Source organism: Solea solea, chromosome 4, assembly GCF_958295425.1.
Source record: "Solea solea chromosome 4, fSolSol10.1, whole genome shotgun sequence".
Classification (NCBI taxonomy): Eukaryota; Metazoa; Chordata; class Actinopteri; order Pleuronectiformes; family Soleidae; genus Solea; species Solea solea.
In genome coordinates, this window is record NC_081137.1 from 19,619,408 (window position 1) to 19,630,167 (window position 10,760).

The following is a 10,760-nucleotide window of genomic DNA, read 5'->3' on the forward strand; positions in this document are numbered from 1 at the left end:
TCATCTAACATTCTCATTATACGTTTAGGGAAATACCCACGAATCGTGTTCACACACCAGAAAACAACTGCAATTACTGGAAAGAAGATGTTTCCTTTCTGTATTTGTGTGACACAGATAACACATATTTTTTTGTGGGGGTGTCGGGGGTGTTGTAGGGGCACATATTGTCTCCATGGCAGAGAGATAGACCGAGACGGACCAGTGTGCCATGTGGCGAGACTGAAAGAGATGAGAGAGTCAAATAAAGAATAAAGGTGGACAATATGAGGGGGGGGGGAGAATGGCGGAGTTGAGAGGGAGGGAGGGTGGAGGGAGTGGGGGTGTGTGCCCCACATAGAGATACAGGAATATAAGTGAAAACCACAAAGGAGACGAGATGGAGGGGAAAAGAAAGAAGAGGTACAAGAGATTGATTCATGAAGGTCGCAGACAGTGTGCATCTCGTGGGTGATTTAAAGTGTCCACCTCGCACAAAGAGAAAGACAGACCAAGAAAAAACAGGAGGATTTCAAAACATTGAATGAGAGATGGGGGAAAAATGAGAAGGAGGAAAAGGAGAGAGGCAGGAGAGGGGAGAGCAAGTGGGAAATCAAAGCACAGCGCAAAAGAAAATATGAAGGAAGGAGAGGAGGAGGGGGTGAAATGGTGGGAGGAAGTGTGTGTGTGTGTGAGGACTGTAAGGACAGTGTTTTGCATGTGTGTGTGTGTGTTTGTGAGTGTATGTTACAGACCTCACAGAGGGAGGCAGAGACAAATGTGTGGAGAAGAGAATGATGGAAGAGGAGGAGATGCATTGGGTTGGGCCATAATGACTCATTTCAGGTAATGTCCTCACACACAGTGAGATGTATGATGATTGACTTCACTGAGGACGCTTGTGTTGGCATTGTTTTTGGTGTACTTCCATTTCCCTTTGAATAGATTGTTTCTGCCTCTCTATCTTTGATCCAGTGCACACTAAAATATCTGTTTATTTTCCACTTCACCACGGTGACGGAGTGAAGCCCGGGAGAGAATCAGATATCAAGCTTTTGAAGAGCTCCTTACTTAAGTCACAGCATTTCTGCTGACACTCAGGAAATTAAGTTTGACAAAAGAAACACCCGGTCTTCCTCTTCTTTTTTAATTAAAATGTCCTGCCTATATATAGCAACTTTCAGCTCATATTCAGAGTCTGCAAGACATGAACAAGACTGAACAACTGCAAAAAAAAAGAGGTCTAGAGTCTTGACACTTGGAGATTTAAACATGTTACCGAGACACTTGGACATGTAAACGAGACACTTGGACATGTAAACCTGTTACAGAGACACTTGGACATGTAAACGAGACACTTGGACATGTAAACATGTTACCGAGACACTTGGACATGTAAACGAGACACTTGGACATGTAAACATGTTACAGAGACACTTGGACATGTAAACATGTTACCGAGACACTTGGACATGTAAACATGTTATAGAGACACTTGGACATGTAAACATGTTACAGAGACACTTGGACATGTAAACATGTTACCGAGACACTTGGACATGTAAACATGTTATAGAGACACTTGGACATGTAAACGAGACACTTGGAGATTTAAACATGTTACTGAGACACTTGGACATGTAAACATGTTACCGAGACACTTGGACATGTAAACGAGACACTTGGACATGTAAACATGTTATAGAGACACTTGGATATGTAAACATGTTACCGAGACACTTGGACATGTAAACATGTTACCGAGACACTTGGACATGTAAACATGTTACCGAGACACTTGGACATGTAAACGAGACACTTGGACATGTAAACATGTTAACGAGACACTTGGACATGTTAACATGTTAACAAGACACTTGGACATGTTTATGAGACACGTGGACATGTAAACATGTAAGCAAGACACTTGGACATGTAAACGTGACACTTCAACATGTAAACGTGACACCTGGACATGTAAACATGTTAACAAGACACTTGGACATGTAAACATGTTAACAAGACACTTGGACATGTTAACAAGACAATTGGACAGTTTTTTTAATCACAGTTATACGTTACAGCTGCCAGTTTTTTCCTAAGCTTGACCATCTGTCAGCATCGCTGTCAGCGGAAACAGAAACGGGAAGACGACAGGTGACGGAAGCAGAATGAAGGAGTCGGCCTGTGACAGACTTATCGCTGCCGTCTACATCTGCTGAGACAGTCTGCAGTGTTCACGCTCATGAGCAGTAATGCTAAATGTAGGAGAGAGCGCCGCGTCTCTGTGTCTGTTACATAATGACTGCCATTTGGTGGAAGGTTTCGTCCGTTGCACGGCACCATGGGTGCAATTATTTTAACTCTGGAGTGTCAAAACTGACCGGGCCAGTCGCGGGTTGCGTTGTCCTTTTCTTCAGACTTACCAAATGTATTTTTAGCAGTTGTCATCCAGCTCCTGCGACTGATTCCCTTTCTGTGGATTGAATCAATCTATTATTCATTTGTGCTTGGGCTGTAGCAGCTGCAGTGTTTGTTTGAAAAGAACACTTTTTCACCTGCAGTTTCACACGTGTGTGTTCCGTGCGCACACTGGGATGGATTATGAGCGAGTGGGCCTCTGGTCACATGTGGGAAAATACCAATGACATCAGGTGTTTTTCGGTGGGAACAAGGCTGGCGTGTTCGGTCATTAATTTAACTAATTTAATATCGGCGTTGTCACGTTCACACACATTTTGCATAACCATAATTATGCAACAGTTTGTGCTATCGGAAAATATCCAACACTTTCTGAAAGCTGAGAAGTTGCACGTGAAAGCCAACATTGTGGTTATTACGGTAATTTCACTCACGCTTTTGCAGGAAGCCGGCAAATCAGCGTCTTTGTCGCCAGAGAGGAGAGTGTTGGAAATGTTTTGGCCTGTTTTTGCACATTGAGACAAAATGTTATTGTAAATATTGTCATAATGTAAATTTTCTCTCATTCTCTCTCATTTTAAATTGTTAATACACTATTTTAACATGCAGTAAGTTGTTAATAACTACCCCATATTCAAAGTTTAACCTGGAAAAATGGTCAAAAATCTTTTTTCTGGCACTTTCATGGTTAAAATGAGCAGGACATTTTGAGGCTCGGGTGTTAAAGGGTCAAGCTGCTTAAGTATAAACGGTGTAGTTCCACGTCTGCCATCTCCTGTGATGCACACATAAGCTGATGCACCAGACTTATGTTCTCCCTGCAGTATGCCCGTTTACCCCTGCAGTAACTTCTCATTTGTAGAATTTTCCTTACTGTGCTACTCTGCTGGTTAGAGGAAAATACTGTGCTAAGGTCTTTGAGTCTCACAGAGCGTGACCAGAAACACTCAGTGTAGCCAAGCCTTTACAGTTATACAGACAAATGATGATGTTTTTAAATAGTGAAATCAGTTAAAAGTTGCATCCTCATGCATGTATACCTAATTTAACATGCCCTAATTTTTTTTCTTATTGTACTCTGGCACAAGTGTGGCTTCCCAACAGAGAGGCAGATGCTTCACTTGATCTTGAGCGTGTCACCTTGACACATTCTGACAGTTTGTCAGAGAAATGGGAGGAAAAAGAGGAAAAAGTAAAAGCGCAGAGTGTAGAAAACGGCACTTTCTGGTCTGTCACTTGGGGGAAGTTTTAGAAAAGGGTCAGGAGACACAGCAGGTGGTCGACGGGCGAAACGAGCCTGAGCTATACGAGAGCAGGCAGGATTAGATGGGAAGGACATGTGGAGGCAGCTCTTTGTCTGATTGATGTGTCCTGGCTCCTTCAGTATGTCACTGGTCACTGCACACACACACACACACACACACACACACACACACATTTAAGTTAACGCGATAGAAGGCAAGCTCTCGAGTCATTATCTTCCCATTATGTGTGTTTGTGTGGATGTCCTTGAGAGACAGGAGGAGAATTCCCTTCTGTTGGTTGGTAACAGGTAGACACACACACACAGACACACACTCATACATACAAACACACACACACACACACACCACCATCCAGCACATACTCAGACAGACAGGAACATGGGGAATGTACAATGTTCCTGCCCCGAGCTGTCATACTGTCGGTCCCGCGGCTGGAGAGTTAAGGAGTTGTTTCTCTCCTTTTTTTTTTTTCCATTTCCCTGCTGAGAGCAGATATATTTGTGGCAAGGAGAGGGGAAATCACGATGCATGGGTGCCTCTAACTGCTGCTGCCACTTTGTGTTTGTCTGGCCCGGAGTGCCACACAAGGTCGCACAACTCAGAGCAGTCGTCGAATACATTTGTTTCCCTGTATTAATTTGACGTAAATTACATTATAGTTATGTCTTTTATATATATATACACACATATACATATATATATACACATATATATATATATATATATATATATATATATATATATACATATATATATATATATATACATATATATATAGTTGAACATTGTGTGAACAAAACCTCAAACAGCTGGAGAAAAATGTGATGATGCATTTATTAATATGGAGTAACAACAGTTTGCACTTAGCTTTGTGTCAATAGATGTGAAGCAATCACGACGCAAGCAACACTTTATGCATTGAGCAAACAAAAACGAACCACAAAATCAAAATAATTGCATATAAAATATCGATTGAATCATTCAAAAATATTGTACTTTTTGTGTTAATATTGTGAAATATTTTTGGTAGTGATCAGAATTTTGTTTGCTCTGACTCTTGCGTTTGCGCTCCCTGATTTTTTCTTTGTGCCATGGTTTTTTGTTTTACTATTCTGACCACGGACGGGTCGTAGGAAGCTTCCCGCTGCCCGTCCATGGTCAGAATTGCAACCAAAAAACCATAGCGCAAGCGATTTTGTGGTTTCTTTTTTGTTTGCTCAATTCCTAAAGTGTGGTTTGCTTCTTAAAAAGTGTTGCTTGCTGTCTACACCTGGAAAAAAACGACCTACACATTACGATAAATGAGTTTGTGATGTGTCTTGCAAGACAGATCTGACAGTGTGTTTATGTGTTTGTATCGTGTGGAAAAAGCCTGAAACTAAATATTAAAAAAAGCTGTCAAGACTAGTCATTTCAGTACAAACACAAAAGATTTGGTCTAAATTTTAAAGAAATTAGGAGATGTATTTGTTCTTCAGGGTTCTTTCTCTTTCACCGGTGTGAGTGCGCCTGTCTGTGTGTGAGTGAGAATTAGAATGAGGCAGAGACAGAAAAAAATTCTCTTCTATTCACTGAAATGACGTGGGTTCTGTGTGTGTGTGTGTGTGTGTGTGTGTGTGTGTGAGTGTGTACAAGCACTTGCGTGTGCATAATTACAGTATCAATCACAGGGAGAAGCAGCATGAACGGTTAGATTGGAATCACAAATGATTTTATTGCCGCACAATCGCCGTGCAGACAGACACCCATGAACAATACTGTACATAAGGAGGAGGCCGGCCGAGTATAGTGTTGACACAAAATATGTGTTTGTATGTGTAAATGTGTCATGACATCGCGTGCGTGTTGTTTTTATTCCACTCGCTTTGTTGAAATGTGATACGACAATGAGCGATAGATCAAGCTTTTTATGTTTGTGCCAAAACACGACCTCAGTTTAAGCACTTTACCAATACTTTATGCCTAAATAACTTACAATCCAGTAAATATACCACTATATACAAGACATTTTGGGAAATAACTGCTGAGTTGTTCACAGCCAGAGTAAAAGGAGGAAATCATAGGAAAGCATGGCTCTGTCAAAAAGTGAAAAATAATCCACCTCCCTCCGACTCATCAGTTTAATAATTGACTTTCAGGTTTCATTTCTGTAGAAAAACCAAGTGGTTTTGGGCTTTCTGCCGGTCGCCTGTCCAGCTCATCCCGCCGCTGAGCTCATGATCCTCCTCCTCCGCTCTGATTGAAATACTATTAGACAGAGCAGCCGCACTCGTCCTCAATGTTTAATTCATGCCAGCCTAAGCTCATCATCAATTTATGGATTAAGCGTCGATATTTCACAAATGTGACACTAGTGTCAACGTTCTCGTACAATAATTTGGCATCAGCTCATCAGTACTCTCAGTGTTTCTCAGTGGCAGTGTTTAGATCTCGTGTTGCCTGGCAGCGTTCTCTTGCTGCACACGGGAAGTCATTTGTTTAGTGTCAAGAAAAACAGAGGAAACAGCAAACACTGCAAGCATGTTGGAGTATGACTGAAAACAAAGAAAACGATGACATCATATTCCCTCTTGAACTGTCATTAACTGTCTTGTGTTTGGAGATTGTTTGACAGTGTTGTTATCAACTACTGTCAATGAAAAGTAACTAAAGCCAGTCTGAAAAGATGCTAGATATCACTAGAACGCATCCCGTCTTTAGAGATTTTACACACGCGGGTGAAAAAAAGTGTTGAATTGGAAAATAAAGAGGAGAAGCAAAACCTATTTTTACTTGAATAAACAAAACCGATCAGTGATTGTTGCACACACAGTCGGCTGCACTGCACATCCACAGCTCGTTCTTGTCTGTGCCTCTGTGCATGTGCTCTGTGTGTGTGTGTGTGTGTCTGTGACTTTGTGTGTGCGCCGCCGCTGCACTCGTACACCGCTTCTGTGTGTGTGTGTGCGTGTGTGACTCTCCGCCCGCAGTAAATACAGTCAGATGGATATCACTTGTGTGGCAGAATTGTGCGTTTCCTTCTCGTAAAATATTTAGGTTTATGACAGAACGTTTTGGTTTTTTATAAGAAAGCGTAAAGTCGCTAAATATTCACATGGAAACGGCACCAAATGTAAACAAACAGACATTATTTCCCTTTCTTTCCCCTGGCTCGATTCATTCTGTTTGTGTTATTATATCTGTAATGGGGACAACTTCTTCTTCTCTGTTTTTGGTGTAACGTTACAGCGTAACTTACAGCATGGGTTTAGTTTTGAGTTGTTTCCATCTGGACGTGGCCTAATTTCTACTGTTAAAAAACACAGTGGCTCAGCACCTTGACGGGATAAATGCTTCCTCCCCTTCCTGCCCCTGCACCAACACTGTATGTTACCTTTACCTTGACTCATTTCTGATAGTATTGCTTGACAGAGCTCGTTTTCAGATAAGACGTTGAAGCAAATCATGTTACATCGGGGGCAGAGGAAAACATCAACAAAAGTTACACACTTCAGCTTTAAGTGAGCAGCCAACACGTAGTTCCCTAGTTTTAGTGATAGCACAATTTAAGCTCACGTAATCTAGTTGTTTAATGCTGCTTACATTAAGCAATCAAGCACAATTAGGATTGCTGCCCCCTTCGCTGAAATGAGCATCTCTCTTCTTCACCATCACAACTCTTTTATGTCCCACTCGATTGTCTGCCAGTTCTGTCTCCTCCATCTGTGTTCCCTTAGTCTTCTCTGTCCTCACCATGCGTCTTCGCTTTCTCATCGTGCGGCAGCTCATTTCAACTCTCCGTCGGCCGCTCTTTGCCCCCGTCTGCCTCACTATGTCCCGTCTGTTGTGTTAAACCAAGCTTTTTTTGTGTCTGTAAATCGTTGGAGGGTCTTCTGGACGGACAGAAAAGATGTGATGTTTGGGAAGGGCAGACGGGGAGTGGGAAGCAGCTTTGTAACTCAATTTAAACGGCAAACATCAGAGACTCTAACCACTGAACAATATTGCTTATATGCAACCTCGTCATTCCACACATACACACACAGGTCTGCGCACTGATTCAGGCATCCAAAAATAGCACCAGCAATTACCAGGCAAACATGATGCCATTACATTTCAACTGCTGCTTCTCCTGCCTCACATATTCTCCATCCCTCACAGCGCTCATTCACGGCCACATTTGTAGGTACCATATTTTTTCTTTCCCCCCACTACTTGAACATTTCACACCTCATTCATATCTTTTTATACACGTGCGTCCATCCCCGCATTGATCGCTTTTATGTGCCCCCGCAGTTTGACATGCAGCAGCTGTCTCTGGATGAGCTGAAGCAGGTGCTGTTCCACGCCTTCCGGGACCACCTGACGATGAAGGACATAGAGAACATCATCATCACAGAGGAGGAGAGCCTCAACGAAAACTCAGGGAACTGTCCTGAGTATGAGGGAGGTGAGGAAGCTGCTTCAAAAACAAAATTCAGAACGCAGTAATCTGACAATGACTCGGGTAGATGTTGCCATGGCCAAAACATTACAATAGTACCTTCATTTTATTTGCCTTTATGCTTAAAGGTAGATCAATACTACTCTCATATCCATGTGCAAAACACTGAGCCTCTGCCAAGAGGCAGTTACCTGAGCTTAGCATATAAACAGAGAGCAGGGCTCGACCTCAAATTGCATTCCAAAACAAATTCACTCGCCGTTAGCGTTTCCTGCCGTCTCTGAGAATCAATCAATCGATCAGTTAGTGCAGTGCAGGTTAAGTCACTTCATTTGTACCCATAGATTAGTCCAGTTTAAAAATAATTAGTGATATCAACACATGTTTAAATGTCTTTTCCACCGCCTCCATGTACCCAAAAGGATGTTGTTTTTCCCTCATTTGCATCGTAAGCAGCATCCGCTTCAAACTGCAAAATGCACACAAGATGGAGGAGAGGAGCTTCAAATCTGACAAGATTTTTTAAAAAATGTGGGAGACCACAGACACAAGGAAATTGTAACCAATTTTCAAGTGTTTTAATCCTGAGAAAGCACAGACTAGACGAGGACCACGAGCTTGGTGTGTAGTCAAACGACTTCAGGGAGGACATTCCAGGTATTTGGGATCTCAGAGAAACTTGATTTAACGTGACTACAGAATATAAACAGACGGACTGACGTCGTTGTCCGGTAATAATAGCTGTTGTGTGTGCGATGTTTTGTGCTGAGAAACGCAACAAAAACTGGCTGAGAAGACAGAATCAACTTGGCTTGTACAAGTTACGGTTCTCAACAAAAGGATACAAATCGCTCTTTCAGTTCACGCCCCGATCGCTGTTCAGTCATGAATATCAAACATCTTTAATACTTGCGGATTTGAAATTGGGAAGACTCTGATAAAAATCTTGTCTGTTAATCCCTCACACTACAGGATCATTTGGTCAGATAATCTGTCCAAATCAGCCTAAAATCAGATCGTGGGAAGGGCCAGATCGGGGGCCGAAATCTGGTCAATTATCCTCCAGTGTGGTGCAGCTTAGTTAAAAAATCAAACAGCTTATATTTTAAAGCAATTAAACACTTATACAAACATCCTCATGGGTAGTGAATTCAATTTATTCTCATAAACAAACAAACTAAATGTTATTCAAGTAGAGGCATCCGTTTGACAAACACGCAGACATGACAGACACCAACCAAACAGTCCGTCGACTCTCCGCTAAGAGGATTTAATCATTCCGTTTGTTAGCAACAACATAAAATATAAAAGATAGTGAAAGCAAATTGGCAACGGTTTCGTCGGGGGAACAGTTATTGGGAGTTGTATCGAGCTTTATAACTGCCTGCAAGGAAGCAAATCACCTCGCTTTGGAAAGTAACACAGCAGTTACTTTCCAAAGCGAGGCTAAAGTGGCCTTTTTTTTATGTGTGTGAACCTTAGACTCTTAAAAGAAGAACAATGCACCTCCACTTAGTTTGTGCACCGGTGACAATGTTATCGAGCCACAGCGTACACACTCCATCATGAAATAGTTTGAGCTGACTTTTAATAACACAACATTTTATAGCGTCAAACCTATAAACCCACGCTGGTGTGAAAATAACAACCTTGATACTATAAAACATCAGCGTCTAATTTACTCAAACGAGAAGAGGTGGGATCTGAGATGAACAGACAAAACAGCGACGAGTAATAGATCCATTCTAATGTGTCTGTTTATTCAGAATAAGTGGTGAAAACTGTCCTATCCCTGAGGGCGACAGTGCTTGGCACTTTTACGTGCACTCTTTGAAAATAACCCCCATCAGATTCCAAGGTGAAATCCTTAATTATTGACGTGTTCCTTCATTGTGACGTCCACTGCAGAGATTTTTTTATCTTGACAGAAAGGTCACATGGTAGGAAAGCAGATTTTATGAATGTCAAATTTGTGCATTCATTCATTTCTTTAAGGGTCAAAGCGGTAACGGAGAGAGGATTGATGAGCTGAGTTAGAAATTGCCTTTCAGAGTTCAGTCAGAGTGAGACAAAAGCAGAGACGGATCAAATGTGCTGGAAAATCTGCAAACGTCCAAATGAATCCACTGAGTGCCGGGCCTAGTCTCCGTAAGCACTAAAAAGAGAGACAGATGGGAGGACATTGAGGAAATGTAGGGACAGTGAAGCTAAAGAAGTGATCAGGGGAACTGCTGGCGTGGCACAGAGTTTCTAAGTTTCTGGTGCTGAGGGAACAGCATGCTGCAGAGGGAGTGAGAAGAAGAAAAAAAGAACAATAGCAATGTGAGGAAATCGTCCAAGGAGAAGACAAAGAGGTTTTTTGAGCCTCGCTTGTAATCTAGACGTTTATCCGTTTTCCCCAACGTTTCCCTCTTTTCACGGCCGCTTCGATCTTCTTCTTCTTCCTCCGCGGTGGGACATCAGCAGTGTTCCACTTAAACCCTAAGACTCAAAGCTTTGACGTGATGTATCGATGTGTGATTGTAACACACTCAGATAAAAGAACCACGAGGAGGAAACTTTTGGTTCCTCTCTTTTACCCCTCATACTTTTTTTTGTAATATCTCCAGAGATAATCTCTTTGGGGGGAAAAGGCCTTGAACAAATAGGTAACAGAACAATAGTTTCACCTC

At 42.0% G+C, this 10,760-nt stretch overlaps 1 protein-coding gene across 2 annotated transcripts in view; it reads left to right on the forward strand.

Moving 5' to 3' along the window:
- The window catches only part of caln2 (calneuron 2), a 56,825-nt gene that overhangs the window by 42,037 nt on the left and 4,028 nt on the right, over positions 1-10,760 (forward strand). For both annotated transcript variants that reach the window (XM_058628212.1, XM_058628213.1), the window contains one exon: positions 7,941-8,094. In XM_058628212.1, the coding sequence (XP_058484195.1) occupies positions 7,941-8,094 (154 nt within the window). The remainder of the gene's footprint in view (positions 1-7,940; positions 8,095-10,760) is intronic.